This window comes from Nicotiana tabacum, chromosome 19, assembly GCF_000715075.1.
Source record: "Nicotiana tabacum cultivar K326 chromosome 19, ASM71507v2, whole genome shotgun sequence".
Classification (NCBI taxonomy): Eukaryota; Viridiplantae; Streptophyta; class Magnoliopsida; order Solanales; family Solanaceae; genus Nicotiana; species Nicotiana tabacum.
This window is the reverse complement of record NC_134098.1, coordinates 149,658,375-149,676,616: the sequence shown is the minus strand read 5'-3', so window position 1 is coordinate 149,676,616 and position 18,242 is coordinate 149,658,375. Positions and strand designations below refer to the sequence as shown.

General features: G+C 34.4%; 1 protein-coding gene across 1 annotated transcript; it reads left to right on the top strand.

The window, feature by feature from the left end:
• Positions 1-2,419: 2,419 nt before the first annotated feature.
• Positions 2,420-5,004, top strand: LOC107788334 (FT-interacting protein 3-like). Its single transcript, XM_016610012.2, has one exon. It carries the CDS (start codon positions 2,498-2,500, stop codon positions 4,976-4,978), a length of 2,481 nt encoding a protein of 826 aa, XP_016465498.2. The 5' UTR covers positions 2,420-2,497; the 3' UTR covers positions 4,979-5,004.
• Positions 5,005-18,242: the final 13,238 nt, after the last annotated feature.

The window sequence follows — 18,242 nt, the reverse complement described above, 5'->3', positions numbered from 1 at the left end:
CCCCAATTCAAGCCTAATGAACTATGAAATTTCAAGTTTCCACAAACGACGCCGGAACCTATCAAATCACGTCCGATTAACCTTAAATTTTGCACACAAGCTATAAATAACATAACAGAGGTATTCAAATTTTCAGAATCGGATTCCGACCTCAAAAAGTCCCCCCCCCCCCCCCCCCGCGTCAAACTTCATAAAAATTCAACTTTCAGCATTTCAAGTCAAATTCCACTACGGACCTTCAAATAATTTTTCGAACACGCTCCTAAGTCCAAAATCACCATACAGAGCTATTGGAATCATCAAAATTCAAATTCGAGGCCGTTTACATATAAATCTACAACCGATCAACTTTTCTAACTTAAAATTTTAAATTATGAGACTAAGTGTCTCATTGCACTCCGAATTCCTTCCGGACCCAAACCAACTAACCCGATAAGTCATAAATCAATGGTAAGGCATAAATTGAGTAGTAAATGGGGGGACGAGGTTATAATACTCAAAACAACCGGTCGGGTCGTTACACTTTATTATCCTCCATAATCAAGTTTTAACTTAATTACATGGGCATATACAATTTACCAATTATATACAAAATAGTTTTAAATGAGTATCCATTTATATTAGAAATTGAATAGGGAAGTAAAAACTTCAAGGCACTAATAATGGATTGTATATAATTTATAAGTAATCCTTGTTTAGGACGGGTAATATACAAAATTAGGACAATTTTAATAAATAAGTTTCAATATTTCAAATATTGTATAGGAAGGAAAAAATTTCGAAATAAAAACGGTATTTCATTTATTAAAAGTCAAAAGTCAAAACAAAAACTACTCAAAGAAACTTTCATGACACTTATGGCATATCTACAAGCATATTTTAATCCGCTTGTTATAAGGTTGCCCTTATATCTTCATTTTCATTTACATCTACAATTTATATGTAATACTAATTAGTTAAATATTAAATAACTAGATTTTAAGAACCAATAATAATAATAATAATTAAATATTTTTTAACTTGGCCCATGGACCGGCCCAAACTAATCTCGTTCAAGTCTCAAGGTCAGCGGGCTTACTTGAGCCAGACTAAAGAAACTCCGTTCTTAGATGTTCTCCAAAAATCTTAGCTCAACTTATCAAATCATGAGATAAAATGGGCCAACCTAAGGGCCGAGTCCATATTAACAACTCTACCTAATATTGTGGATAGTATATGATGACTATACACAACTAATACAGGGCAAAGCTACAACTATTAGGTTTCACATTACATGTCAATCACGATCATGTAAGACAATGATCTAAAATTTTAAGCAAATTGATTATGAGAAAACGGTAGACCACGATTTAATTTTTTATTAATCATTGGTACGTTAGATTATAGTCAAATATTTGCGAACAAACTGAAAATTATACGAACGAATGTTAGACTCAAATACGACATTGTCCAAAAGGGATAATCTTTAAGGGTTATATTTACACAAATTTTTAAATATGGAAAAAATCTAAATAGTACCCTACCGAGGGACGTTTGCCAAAAACTTTACATGCCAACTAACAAGTCCAGCCTCCATACCGTGGTGAGTTCCTATTTGATCTAAATTACCTATTGCGTTTTCTGCAAACAAATGTTTGTCAAAATATTCTTGAAAAAAAAACAAAGAAGGAACATTTGAACGGTTAAATAGAATTGATGAATTTTGAGCCTAATTAATTTGTTGTTGAAATTAACAACTTTAATGTTGATATATAAAGAGGACAATAAATGCACCTTCAATGCAATTTAAGGTAGATAAATTTCTTCAATTTTAATTTGATTTAATCCTAAATTCCAACTTGAGGATTGAGGAATGAGGACCATCCTCTGAAAAAGCAAGCCGATTATACTGGTGAAATATCTGTTCATCTTCTTATTAGCGAAAATCTCCATTGTTATTTTGTGTCTAATTCAAAAATACGAAATAAGTTCTTCATTTTCATTTGTCAGGTAATTCAAACTTCTCAAAATACTGACACTTTATACTAAATATACACCCAAATCGCCAAAAATATTGGATATTATTATAAATAAAAATAAATATAAATATTTAATGACCTGCAACTCCTCTCTAATTATTAGTAGTCAAAAGTATTTCTTCCGTATTTTCCTGGCTTCTACTTTTATTTATTTTACTTTGTTTTATATTTTGTTATAGCTAAACATGGAGTATCAGTTACTTACTGAACCAGAATCCATCCTTAATCAAATAATTAAATCTAACGTTTAAAATCCAATTTAAGTTTCTTCCCATTTTCAAATACTTTCGAAAAAGGAAGTTGTTTACTGGCATTTGTATCAGTTACCTAAATCTTAGGAGATACAATAAATCCATCTTTATTTATATGAACTTCTAAAGGCTTTTCAAATAAACTGATCGTTGCATTCTTTAAGGGAATATAGTGAAGTCTTTCTTCAAACTTTCATTCACATTGTTCCAAGCTGTGTTCTTGCTAGTATGTCCAACCAAAATCCAGGCCAACAGCAGAACAAAAACCAAAACCAAAATCCAGGCCAACACCAGAACAAAAGCAAAAACCAAAACCAAAACCAAAATCAAAATTCAAATCAAAACCAGAACAGGAACCAAATAAATCAGAACTTTTGCCCACCAGAAAATGAAGATTTCAATCTAAAGGAGACTACTCCTATTCTTGGTGGTGGAAGAGTTACTGGAAATGACAGACTTGGCACAGCATTCGATCTTGTTGAGCAAATGCATTACTTCTACATAAGGGTGGTGAAGGCCAAAGAGCTACCTTTAAAAAAAGATGGCAATAGCAATCCTCACCCTTTTGTTGAAGTGCAACTTGGGAACTTAAAAGGTCTAACTTTGCACTTTGAAGACAGGTCCAGTCCTGATTGGAACCAAGTTTTCGTCGTGTTGAAGGACCGGATTCAATCAAGAATTCTTGAAGTTTGTTTGAAGGATAAATCAAGAATTGGTGGTAGTGATGATGGTTTGATTGGAAGAGTAGTTTTTGAGGTAAATGAGGTGCCGAAAAGGGTACCCCCGGATAGTCCTTTGGCTCCTCAATGGTACTGGTTGGAGAATAGGAAAGGGGAAAAAGTGAAAGGGGAATTAATGTTGGCTGTTTGGATAGGGACACAAGCTGATGAAGCATTTCCAGAAGCTTTGCATTTAGATGCTACAGCAGTAAATGGTGATGGTGTTGCGAATATAAAATCCAAGGTTTATTTATCACCTAGACTTTGGTATCTGAGAGTCAATGTGATAGAAGCTCAAGAATTGCAGCTAGGCAACAAGAACAGGCAGCAGCCGGAGATTTACGCGAGGATTACACTAGGAAATGTGGCTTTAAGGACTAAGATTTCTTTGAGTAAGAATGTTTGCCCAACATGGAATGAGGATTTGATGTTTGTAGCTGCAGAACCTTTTGAGGATCAGTTGGTTTTAAGTGTGGAGGATAAGGTGGCACCAAATAAGGATGAATTGCTAGGGAAGTGTGTCATCCCTTTACAAGATGTTGAAAAAAGGGTAGATTTTAGTACTCCAATTAGTAAGTGGTATAGTCTTGAGAAGGATGTGTCTGAAGATGGCAACAAGAAAGTTGCCAAACTAAACAGCAAGGTTCACTTGAGGCTATCTTTTGATGGTGGATATCATGTTCTTGATGAATTAACACATTATAGTAGTGATCTTAAGGCAACATCCAAGGAGTTGTGGAAACCAAGCATTGGTGTTCTAGAACTTGGAATCTTGAATGCTCAAGGTTTATCCCCAATGAAGAACAGAGATGGCCGTGGAATAACAGATGCTTATTGTGTGGCAAAATATGGTCAAAAATGGATTAGGACAAGGACAATCCTCAACAGTTTCAGTCCCAAGTGGAATGAACAATACACTTGGGAGGTATTTGATCCTTGTACAGTGATCACAATTGGAGTGTTTGATAATTGTCATTTGCAAGGTGCAGATAAAAATGGGAAATCCAAGGATTCGAAAATTGGGAAGGTAAGGATTAGGCTCTCCACACTCGAGACAGATAGAGTTTACACTCATTCATATCCTCTAATTGTGTTGACACCAGCAGGGGTAAAGAAAATGGGAGAAATTCAATTGGCTGTGAGGTTTTCTTGTTCATCTTTACTCAACATGTTGGCTATGTACTCGCAACCCTTATTACCAACCCTACATTACCTTCACCCACTGACTTATTACCAAATTGACAATCTAAGGCATCAGGCTACTCAAATTGTTGCCACGAGGCTAAGTCGTGCAGAGCCACCATTGAGAAGAGAGGTGGTTGAATACATGCTAGATGTGGGCTCAAACATGTGGAGTATAAGAAGAAGCAAAGCCAACTATGTTAGAATAGCTGGGATATTAACAGGCTTGATTGCTATTTGCAAATGGTTCAATGGGATTTGCACTTGGAAGAACCCTTTTGCAACAGTACTAGTGCACATCATATTCTTTCAATTCGTGTGCTTCCCGAGGCTGATACTAAGCGCGATCTTCGTCCTTCTTTTCTTGATCGGGACATGGAATTATAGAACGAGGCCAAGAAATCCACCACACATGGATATCAAGTTGTCACAAGCTGAAAGAGTACCTTGGGATGAATTGGATGAGGAATTTGACACGTTCCCAACGTCTCGAAACATCGATGTTGTTAGAATGAGGTATGATAGGTTAAGAAGCATTGGATCAAGAATGCAAGCTGTTGCAGGAGATTTAGCTAATCAAGGGGAGAGATTCTATAACTTGTTAAGTTGGAAAGATCCAAGAGCTACTGCTCTTTTTCTTATATTCTGTTTGATTGCTTCAATAGTACTATATGTCACTCCTTTTAAAGTTGTGGTGACACTTATGGGGTTTTATACAATGAGGCACCCAAGATTCAGAGAGAAACTTCCTTCTGTGCCCTTAACTTTCTTCAGGAGATTGCCTGCAAAAACAGACAGCTTGTTGTGAGAGTTTGTTGGCATGGTGCATTTGGTGTTGGACTTTGAAAGCTGCTTCCTTTTATAATTATCAAATTTTTCTTTCGTTTATTCTTGTTGATCTGGTCCAATTATGGGAGCATTTATATTTTGTTTATTATTCTATCATCAGTAGTGATAATCCTTTCTTTTCAATAAAATCTGTAAGTACTACTATGAATTAATCTCTCTCTCAAAGTTTAACTGTTTATGATTCTTTTTTTCATGCATTGTCTCCAACACTGCTTTAAGGTGAGGCACTCGTGAAACACCCTAGGGCACGAGTACACAAAAAGAAAAATCGTGGTAATTGTTAGGATCGGTAAATCGGGTAGTGCAGAATTTTAGCCAAACAACGTTATAATGACAATAACAAAGACAATGCAAGTTGATAATAACGGCAATTAAAGAAGATAAAAAAGACACAAATTTAACGTGGTTCGGTCAAGGTGACCTACGTACACAAGCGGAGAGGAACAATTTTACTATACCAACAAGAGTACAAAAGAGAGTACAAAATTAGAGTAAATACTCTAATTAATCCCAAATATCCCAAGAGAATAATCTCACAAGATCATTCCAGAGAAAGGGTTCACACAATTGTTTCCCAACACTCACTCTCTTACAAAATACTCTATAATGAAATAAAGGAGGAGAAAGAAAGACAAAAGTGAAAAGCTCTTGAATTGGTGTGTTTGCAAATTGGGAGAAGTTTATAGCAAGAAATCCTTGGCCTAATAGTGGATATTATGTCATGGCAAATGTCATGATCCACAAATTTTGTTATAATGGATATTATGTCATGACAAATGTCATGAAAATTTGGCCATATTATAAATCTCCACATTGGCCTAATTTCGGCTTATATATAGTAAATTTGCTCCACCTTCTCCGCAAAAACCTCAATGGGCAAAATCATTCTTCATAAATGCCAATCAAGTTCAGGCAAAGCTTGAACTTGGACACTGGAAGAGGTTTTGTAAACTGTCAGCATGATTGTCTCTAGTGTTGATCTTCCACACAGAGACTTTTCCTTCAGCAATGGTTTCTCGGATGAAATGATACTTTATATCAATGTACTCCGTCCTCTCATAATACATTTGATCTTTAGTCAAGTGAATGGCACTTTGACTATCACAGAAAATGGTAAAAACTCCAAACATGTGTTTGAAGTACCTCGCAAGTATCTGAGAATACATTTCACAGCATACCAATGTGCTTTACCAGGGCAAGCCATATACCGCCTTACCACGCTCATTGCTAGTAAAATATCTAGACGTGTACAAACCATTGCATACATAATACTGCCGACTGCACTGGAATAAGGAACCTGTACCATGTACCTCTCTTCTTCCTCTGACTGCGGGGACTGAGCAACTGGTAACTTAAAATGAGCAACAAGAGGGGTACTAACTGGTTTAGCATCTTTCATGCCAAACCTCTCTAAGACTTTCTCCAAGTACTTCTTCTGGGTCAAAAATAGCCTGTTGGCTTTTCGATCTCTTTTGATCTCCATGCCAAGGATTTTCTTAGATGCTCCCAAATCTTTCATCTCAAATTCACTTTTCAGCTGACTTTTCAAGTTGTGAATTTCTATTTAAATCCTTAGCAGCAATGAGCATGTCATCAATATATAATAGTAGGTACACAAATGAACCATCATTTAACTTTCGAAAGTAAACACAACTATCATACATGCTCCTCAAATAACCATGACCCAACATTAATGAATCAAATCTTTTATACTATTTGTCTTGGCGACTGCTTTAATCCGTACAAGGATTTCTTCAACAAGCAAACATGATCTTCTTTTCCTTCAATTTCAAATCCTTCGGGTTGATGCATGTATATTTGTTCCTCAAGTTCGCTATGTAAGAAAGTTGTCTTAACATCAAGTTGTTCTAATTCCAAATCATACGTGGCAACGAAGGCAAGTAAGATACAAATAGAGCTATGTTTAATAACATGTGAGAAAATATCATTAAAATCAACTCCTTGTACCTGACTATAGCCCTTTGCAACTAATCGTGCCTTATACCTCGCATATTCAACCCCTGGAATGCCATCCTTTTTCTTGAAAACCCATTTGCAACCAACAATTCCTTTTTCTGATGGCGGCTTCACAAAAGACCAAGTACCATTCTTGTGGAGAAACTCAATTTCTTTATTCATTGCAATCAGCCACTTGGATGAGTCAGCACCAGAAACTGCTTCTGAATATTTTGATGGTTCTCCAATTTCTTCAGTTTCCTGTGCAACTGAAAAAGCAAATGCAACATAATCTCCAAATCTTAATGGTTGTTTACCTTCTCTTCTTGGTCTATGTTTGGCTATAAAATACTCCTCTTCTTCTGGTTCAACTTCAGGAGTCTCAATTTTAGGAATTTCAGCTTATGTCTCAACTTCAGGAGTTTCAACTGTATTTTGCTCCAAAGTTGATGAGCTTGGCTCAGAAGGAATGCCAATCTCAATCTCCACCTGGTTCTGTATACTCTTTTCTTTATCTGTATTACAAGAATTAGAAAACTCTTTTCTAGAATGTAACATAGAGGATTCATCAAAGGTTACATCTCTGCTAATTATAAATTTTGGTGCCGTGGGATCAGGATACCATAGTCGGTATCCTTTTACCCCAGATGCATACCCAAGGAAAATGCACTTTTTAGCCCTTGACTCTAATTTTCTATCATTTAAATGCATGTATGCAGGACAACCAAATATCTTTAAATCAGAATAATTAGCAGGAGTACCTGCACACATTTTCTCTGGAGTCTTAAAGTTCAAAGGTGCAGAAGAAGCTCGGTTGACAATATAACAAGCTATAGAGATAGCTTCTGCCCAAAAGGCATTTGTCAATCCAGCATTTGAAATCATGCAACGAGCCCTTTCCAAAAAAGTTCTATTCATTCTTTCTGCCACACCATTTTGTGAGGTGTCATTCTCATAGTATGATATTGAGCAATTCCTTCATTCTTGCAAAATTCATTGAATTCATCATTACAAAATTCCAAACCATTATTTGTTCTAAGCCGCTTAACCTGTTTTCTTATTTGCTTCTCAATCAAAACTTTCCATTGTTTGAAATTTAAGAAAACATCACTTTTATTTTTCAGGAAATAAACCCAAACTTTCCTTGAATAATCATCAATGAAAGTTAACATATATCTAGCACCACCTTTTGATGGGGTACGTGAAAGACCCCAAAGATCTGAATGAATGTAATCCAAAGTACCTTTTGTTCTATGAATCGCTGAAGATTTGAAGCTGACTCTTTTCTGATTCCCGAACACATAATGTTCACAGAATTCTATATTTTCGGTACTTTGGCCACATAAGAGACCTCTTTTGCTGAGGATGGAAAGACTTTTTTCACTCATATGCCCCAATCGCATATGCCATAATTTGGTGATGTCAGAATCTGATTTATTTGATATTGAAACTGCAGAAGCACCTATAACAGTAGATCCCAAAAGAGTATACAACGTACCAGATCTGCGTGCTTTCATGATCACAAGAGCACCATGAGAAATTTTCATAACTCCACCTTCACATGTGTACTTTCACCCAAGAGATTCTATAGTGCCCAAAGAGATAGAGATTTTTCTTCAAGTCAGGAACATGTCTAACATCGATGAGAGTTCTCACTACACCATCGTGCATTTTGATTCGGATTGTACCTTTTCCAATAACTTTGCAGGCAACATTGTTGCCCATCAAGACAACTCCACCTCCAATAGATTCATATGTGATAAATAAATCCTGATTGTGACACATATGATAAGAACAACCCGAATCTAAAATCCACTCATTGTTAGATTTGAAACTATTATTAGTTGCTAAAAAAATAGTTCCCTCAGTCACATCAGCAACTACACTTGCTTCGGCAGTGTCAAGTATTTTTGTGCTCATTTTTCTTTTCTGTATGCATTTCATTATTTTTAAATTTAAAGCATTCAGAAATAATGTGACCTTTCTTATGACAATATTTGCACATGACATTTATGTATCTGGATTTTGACCTTGATTTAGGTTTCTCACTACTTGAATCTTTCTTATTGGATCTACCTCTTATGAATAAGCCTTCCCCTTAGTTCCCACTAATTTTCCCAGTAATATCTCTATCTATTTGTTCTTTTGATTTCAAAATAGATTTGATATCTTTATAAGAGATATTATTCTTTCCATAAAGCATAGTATCTCTTATATGTTTAAACGACTAGGGTAAGGAAACAAGCAATAACACAACTTGATCCTTATCTTTAATTTCAGCATCTATGTTACTTAAATCCATAAGAAGAGAATCAAAAGCATCAAGATATGCAAGTATAGAGGTACCTTCAGCCATACGAAAGTGTAGAGTTTTTGCTTTAGGTAAAGCATGTTTTCTACTGTTCTTTTCATATATAGGGTTTTAAGCTTTTCCCATATGCCTTTGTCTAAGCTTTCTGCTGCAACTTCACGCAAAACCTCATTTGAAAGATTAAAATAATACATGCTTTTGCCTTTTTGTCTATGATGGCAAACTCCTCATCCGTTATTTTATCCGACATCTTCTCCTTTCCTTGTAGTGCTAAATCTAAGTCATCCTGAATTAGGATAGCTTTTATTTTTAATTGTCACATTTCGATGTTTGCACTTCGGTAAAATTTCTCAACATAAGACTTTGTTAGAGTCATTTTGACTATTTAAACTAACCCGGTTAGATCTGATTCTGATATCAATTTATTAGGATCGGGAAACCGGGTAGTGCAAAATTTAGCCAAACAATGTTATAATGACAATAACAAAGATAATGCAAGTTGATAATAACGGCAATTAAAGAAGATAAAGAAGACACAAATTTAACGTGGTTCAGTCAAGGTGATCTACATCCACAAGCGGAGAGGAGCAATTTTACTATACCAACAAGAGTACAAAAGAGAGTACAAAATTAGAGTAAATACTCTAATTAATCCCAAATACCCTAAGAGAATAACCTCACAAGATCACTCCAAAGAAAGGGTTCACACAATTATTTTCCAACACTCACTCTCTTACAAAATACTCTATAATGAAATAAAGGAAGAGAAAGAAAGACAAGAGTGAAAAGCTCTTGAATTGATGTATTTGCAAATGAGGAAAAACTCCTCTATTTATAGCAAGAAATCCTTGGCCTAATAGTAGATATTATGTCATGGCAAATGTCATAATTCACAAATTTTGTTATAATAAATATTATGTCATGGCAAATATCATGAAAATTTGGCGATATTATATTACTCTTTTTGTCTCGTAATGCTTACGCCTTAGGCGCCCGAACATATGTCGAGATGTGTCCAATGCCAACATTTGAGGCTATAGTTTAATAGTTAGATCTTCAATATTCATTAACTACTAATTGTAAAAGTCTGGTTGAAACTCCATCATTTTAGCCAAATAAAAAACTTTTAGCAAAAATAATGAAAGTACTAGTTGTGTATTTTCTGTTATTTTTTTTTTTAGATATAATGTCTATTTCTTTTAATTGTGTATTTTTATTTTCGAGTCAAATCAGTAAAAAAACAAATGGCTACAACTCCATTATTTTTTACCAAATAAAAAGGTATAGCCAAAATAATGAACTTGCAATTGTACACTCTTTTTATTTCTTTTGATACAATGACTATTTATTTCAACTGTGTATTTTTAATTTTTCCGGTAATATCTGTAAAAAAAATATTTTAAAGCTATATAAAAAATTATAGCCAAAATAATAAAAATCAAACTATGTATTTTTTATATCTTTTTAGATGCCTTGACTATTTATTTCAACTGTATAAATCTTTATTTTCATGTCAAATTCAAGAAACAATAACTAAAACTTTATTATTTTTAGCCAAATAAAAAAATTAGCCTAAACAATGTAGTTCTAGCCAAGTTTTATTATAAATATATTCGAAAAAGATTATCTAAAAAAGTAACACAATTAAAAAGGTATAAAATATACTTTATTTTTTGAAAAATGCCACATGGATAGGAAAATCCACGTGGCAGGTGAGTGCATGCCACTTTCCTAGGATAAGATCGTCCAAGGGGTAACAACTATCGAATAACCAAGTATATTGGGGTAATTAAGATCACAAATAGGTTAAGGATGTAACCAATAATACGTGCCAAGTTTAGGGGAGGGGTTTAAGGTATTTTGCCTAAAATATTCATATTTTTACTTTTCCCAGGTCTTCATTATTCATTTTTAATACTTTTCTCCCCAAGTCTTACATTTCACTCTATTTCGGTCATTTATAATTGTTCTTTGGCAAAAGGTCCAAATTTACCCCTCTATTTTCAAATATTGTCTACATCTAACTCCCGTTATATTATTCAGCCAAATTTATCCCTACTGTTATACTATCCGGCCAAATTTACCCCTACCATCAACAAATTTCAAAAACTACCCCTCAATCCGTCATGTGACCCAGAATCTCCCAAATCATTTTAATTGAGTCACTTCTTCTTCTTCTTAATTCACTACTTTCGAAATAGTTGACATTTACCTGCTTTCTTAATTGAAAAAAATAAGAGAAATAAATATTAAAATATTACATCGGTTAGTAAACAAAGTATAGTAAATTGAAGAATCTAAATTAGGTAGCTTGTCTAAATTTCAAAAGTATTTACAACACCCCAACTTTAATGAATTCGTTGCACCAAATGTATGGAGACTTTGCAAGTATTAGTAGTAGGAGTTGAAGTTCCTTAAAGACTACATTGTCGAATTCAACTTTGCTTTAATCAAATGCCTAAGGATTGTGCACTCTTAAGTTAGTCGATCGAACTCTATACTAACCAGACAATAATAAAATATATTCAAATATACATGTATATACATGATGAGCAACTACATATAATACACAATAAATAGACCCACTGAATTCTACGGTGCGTATATGGTTGAAAAATAAATAAAATTTTAAACCAATTCCAAACTCATTATCACAAGAAGAGAAGTGGGTGCAATGGTAATTAAAAATATTTATGAATAATTTATATAGTGTAGTACCTTTAGCATTCACATAAATAGTAATTTATGGAAATAGTGGAGCAAGAAGAACAAGTGGTCTAAATAAAAGAAAATTGGGAGATTTTGGATTACCTAACATATCAAGGGGTAATTTTTAAAAATTTGTTGATAGTAGGGGTAAATTTGACTGGATAGTATAACAGAGGCTAAATGTAGACAATATCTGAAACTAGAGGAGTATATTTGGCTCTTTTCCCTTGTTCTTTTCATGTGATGGGGGTATGGAAGTGTTACAAGGTATAAGAGATAATTAATTTCGAGATTAAATTTGAGATGAGTTTATCCCACGTTTGGTTGGGATAAAATCGTGGTATAACTAATCCAGTAATTAGTTATCCCGTGATTGTAGCGTCATATTTATTCCAATAGGAGGTTGAATAACAATTTCCGGTTAATTAATCCCACGATAATTAATCATGTAATGACATGTTTCTCAACCAAACGACTTTCTTAATAGTTTAGTTTTAGCCAGTAACAACTTACATATAAGTTATGACCTATATTCATACCATACACTTTTAGGTTGAATTTTAGTATTTCAGTTGTTTGTTAAATTCTTAACATTTTGAAATTACATAATGTGAATTGTATTATATAATTGTAAATTATTCATATAAGACCAAAAATCAATTTTCTGATTTACAGGATTTATCTGTAAGTTGATTATCCCCCCCCCCCCCCCAAATGCAATAATGGAAAGAGTAGTCTTTCAATAAACAAGATTTAAACATTGTATTCGAAAATGTTTCTTTATTTTTTATTTCTCATGATGCACGCATGAAATTTTATTTTATGATGATTTATTTAATGTTTATGTTGTTACTTGTTAGGACGTTATAGTTGATTCGTATGGCATGGTAATTTAATATCGTTTACATTTTCCGTAATTATACCAATACTTAGGATTACGTAGAAAGTCTCAATACTTTATTTAACTTATAAATTTTATGATTTTTGTATTTTTTATAGTGTATACGGTTAAAATCGGGCCCACTCGATTTTACTACTTGACCGAGACCGGGAGGTTGCATCGAAGGATGACCTCGTAATGGAACATAATACATCACGAGGACAAGGTATCAAGTTCGGGATTCGAGGTACCTGTCGAGATCGAGGCCAACAACAATCGAGACCGAATGAGACAAGCATCGAGCAAGCTCGAAGATAACATAATAACGGAAAGACGAAATATCAGTGACTGGTCGAAGATCATGACAGAAATCTCGGAACTGATCAAATTAGGAACAGTTAATTAGCTAATCATGAGATTTTCTTTTGTAATTAGAGTTAAGCCATACGTAGAACTCATCTTCTATATAAATGGGAGTACTAACCATTTGTAAGACACATTGTTCTCACATAAAAAAGCTAATATAACGCTCTCTCTTTAGCTTATACTCTCTTGGTCATCAGCTTGCTTTATTTTTAACTGTTTTAGCATCAATCAGTTCGAGGGCACCCTAACTCAAGGGTTGAATTCCGGTTCAACACTGGTTCGCTTTACTTTATAGTTTCAATTCTGTTATTGTCGCGTCCCATTTTTCTCTCGCGAGATCGGGTTTCGACATGTGACCACTCTTTTTTAGGAGGTATTAAAAGAGGCGAGTCGCCACCTAACGGTTTTAAGGTGCGTTAGGACATCTATTATGCAGATAACTCTGTTTGACTAGTCTATGTTACCAAAGATCGGGTAAGGGCTCAAGTTACCTCAAAGAGAAGGTGTTAGACACTCCTCGAGGTCTACAATTGTAGGTCCCGACTGAACTTAAGATTATGTGGATTATAATTAAGTTAGGTGATCAAATAAACCAAGGAATTCAAAAGTCACAAAACTTTATTACAACATAATTGACACAGATCTTAGTGCAAATATAGGGATACGACTATTTAGATCTAATAACGACATACGAAGAAAACAAAGGTGGGGGGGTCTTAAGTTTTTTAGCCTAAAGGATCACCCCGTGCAACATAAATAATACTTTGTAACTCCTTCAAGATGAGGTGTTACTCATATTATTCAGCGGGCACAAAATATCATCTTCTGCTACCCGATTACTATGTTAAAGTTTTTACCTATAAGCGTTCTAATTCAATTATAGGTCGTACCCTATGCGTGCACTACTCGTACCATACCTATGGTCCAGGAGGTTTTGGACCTCTATTTAGATGGTTCTAGACCTTACTTTGGTTGCTCAAAAAATAATAAATCTAAGTGACATTCAAAACATGTAGGACTTCACATAAAGACAATAAATGGCTCAAGTTGGCCTCCACATGTAAGCAACAAATACCCGCGAGCAAGTTAATGTTATGTGCAGTAGACAAATTTCAGAATTAAGAACCTTAAGCCCTATAAACATGATTTCTATGTGACTATACATTAAAACATACAAGAGGATTCAAAGGCTAGGCGCTGCTTATCTCCAAATAATATACGATTGTTGCATGCTGATTAGAGATTGTAGATTTCCTATAGGTGCTATTTCTAGGTGATTTACACACTAAGTGACAATGAAATCTGTTGGAGAAGAGAACAGAATTATTCATGCTTTTTTGACAGTAGCATAAACGAACAACAAACATCGTTTGGAAAATTAACCTTTTTAGGCGAGTAGTAATACCCTATATGCAGGATCTCTAACAATTGACGATTGGGACCAATTCTATTGTTATATTTTAGCCCTATAGGCATGCTTTCTAGGTGAACAATGCGATGGAATGATCAAAATCCTATAGGCATGATTTCTAGTGGATATGCTGCAGTTATGCGAATTGGAAGAAAGTTTAGTGGTATTTGTTTCCTATAGGCAGGTTTTCTAGTAATACATAGCAATAGTAATAACTGAGGCATTTGTACTCATGTTTGCAAATAGCCGAATGGTGTAAGTGTGTGCCTCTCCTAATAACATGATTTCTACAGTGCACATAGAAATTGAATGACATATATAGCAAGTAAATCATTGAATCCTATAGCCATGTTTTTTTACCTTATATGCAAGCATCAGAATCTACCCATTCTCCATTTTACTAACACCTCAATTATTCATTACAAAGTTATTACAGGCCCAGTAATGAATATGATTACAAATATCATATAAATAATGACAGTAAGCTCATAAAAAGCCCCAAAAGGAAACATCTAGCATTTCCTGGGCCTTCAACAACTCTCACGTAGCATACCCAGGAACCATATTCATCAGCACAACTCAGAATCGATAGAAGAACTCGAGCCAAATCATACAACCATAGGTTGACCACATTACCCAGACATTGAACCACTTGAACCAAGCAGTTCACATATTAGTAGACAGTAGGAAGAAAGAATTGAGTGTCAGAGATAGCTCAATAGTAGAGGGAATGGCTAAAAGACCCCAAATCCCAGTGTATCATTCTTGGCCGGCTGAAATCCAAGGCCACCAAGGCTCTTACTACTGACCTCTTAGTGTGAACATTGCTCGGCAATAGCATGTGTAACAAATGAGAGAGATGACAATGGTTTGAGAGGTAGAAGTTGAGGGAATACATTTATAGCTTGAAGTAGACATAGAAAAGTTGAGAACACAAAGCAACTAATCAAACATGTCACAAGACTTAGAAGCAGGTTCATCAAGACTTAAAAGCAAGTTCAACACTTAGCAAAATAACACATAGGCAGTCACATATTGAAAGAGTTAAGGGAGAAACAAGTTTGCAGGATTAACAAAGATTATCATACACAGGTGCATAATACTAAACAAGTTTAAGTAGAACATTAACTTAAAGTATTAGAACCTAGGGGACCAAATCATGTTAATTATCCATCACAATACCAAAAGATAGACATGTTAACTTACATCATGAAGCAAAACAGTATCAAACATGGTAAGAAAACACAAGTTGAGATAGCTACTCTAAAGGTTCAAATAATCACTAAAGGATATGTGATTCAGCAAACAAGGACATGACAAAGTGTCAAAACTAGCATAGGAGCGGATCATAGTTAACAGTGAACATATTACAGATGGGAGTTAGTCATTACAGGAATGCATAACAGAGTAGGAAAAACAAACTCATGTCAAACAACAAGTATAGACATTCAGGTATCAACACATTAAGCTTAAAAGAGTCTAAATTATTCAGGTGAAGCATATTCAAATAACTGTCACGACCCGAAATTTTCACCTTCGGACCGTGATGGCGCCTAACATTTCACTTGCTAGGCAAGCCAACGTTAGAATAATATTAACTAATTTTTTAAAAATAATTTTTAAATTTATTAATAACAAAGAAATAAACGCGGAATTAAGGTTTGAAATATAGTGATTAATCCATAAAAATAATAGTGTCTAAATACCATCCCAGAATTAGTGTCACAAGTGCACGAGATTCTAAAATAATACAAATAAAGGTCTGAATAAAATAAAGTTGTCTAGAAATAAACACACAGCTAAAGTAAAATAGACGGGGACTTCAGAATTGTGGACGCCATGCAGTTATACCTCAAGTCTCCTCCGAGTAGCTGAAATCCGAGCAAGTCTATGGCACGTCGCTGGGACCAACTCCAAAATCTGCACAAGAAGTGCAAAGTGTAGTATCAGTACAACCGACCCCATGTACTGGTAAGTGCTGAGCCTAACCTCGATGAAGTAGTGACGAGGCTAAGGCGGGTCACTTACATTACATGTACGCAATATTAGTAATAACAACAATAATAGAAATAAATCAGGTAACTCATTTATAATAATTGAAACCAACTCAGCAGTCATAACCAATTATCATTTCCATCAATTATGTTGCAGCGTGCAACCCGCTCTCACAATATTTTCACCTTCAGTTCTGTTTCATCGTGCAACCCACTCTCACAATATATTCACATTCAGTTCTGTTGCAGTGTGCAACCCACTCTCACAATATATTCGCATTCAGTTATGTTGCGGCGTGCAACCCGATCCTCCAATATATTTATTTTAATCAAGTCTGTCATATATTTATTTCAATCAAGTATATATAGACTTTTTAATAAGTCTGTTGCGGCGTACAATCCAATCCCCCAATATTGACTTTTAATAAGTCTGTTGCGGCGTGCAACCCGATCCTCCAATATGGACTTTTTTAATAAGTCTATTGCGGCGTGCAATACGATCCCCCAATATTTACTTTTAATAAGTCTGTTGCGGCTTGCAACCCGATCCTCCAATATGGATTTTTTAATAAGTCTGTTGCGGCGTGCAATCCGATCCTCCAATATATCTATTTCAATCAATTTTTGTTGCGGCGTGCAACCCGATCCTCCAATATATCCATTTATCAATTCTTATAGAAGAAATTTCCCCAATAAATGCAACAATTGATATAAAATTATAAGACAACACACATACAATAATTATGATTTAATTATGAAACAAACAATGACAAATAACAAATTATTATGTAAATCAGGAAGAAAATAGGCAGTTTAATATTTAATATGCTAAATGTCAAATAATAATTAAAACACATAATTCAAATAGCATGTAACAATTAATGCAGGAATTCAAGTATTTGACAAAGAATAAGTGATAAAAAATTATTATAATAATTAATTTATAATTTAAAATAATTTATGATTTTTCGAGTAAGCAGACAAACAATTAATTTGACGACGTATAGACACTCGTCATCTCGTCTATACGTCGTTCACATACATTTCACATAACAAATAATTTAATGGTTCTATTCCCTCAAGTCAAGGTTAACCACGACACTTACCTCGCTTTGCAAATTCTAATCAATTACTCGACCACAACTTTTCCTTTTAAATTTGTCTCCAAAAGCTTCAAATCTATTCATAAACAATTTGATATACTCAATACGAATCATAGGAATTAATTCCATATGAATTTACAAATTTTCCGGATAAAAATCCGGAATTCATTAAAATATTCGGCAGTGGGACCCACATATCAAATCCTAGGAAAACTTACGAAATCCGAACACCCATTCCGATACGAGTCCAACCATATAAAAATTATCCAATTCCGATGTCAAATGGACCATCAAATCTTAAGTTTTCATTTTTTGAAGAATTTAAAAAAATTTGATTTTTCTTCCATAAATTCACGGATTCATGATATAAATGAGTATGAAATCATGAAATATAATCAATATATGATAAGGAACACTTACCCCAATATTTTTCCGTGAAATATTGCCCAAAAATTGCCTTACCCGAGCTCAAAAATGAAAAAGAGTTGAAAAT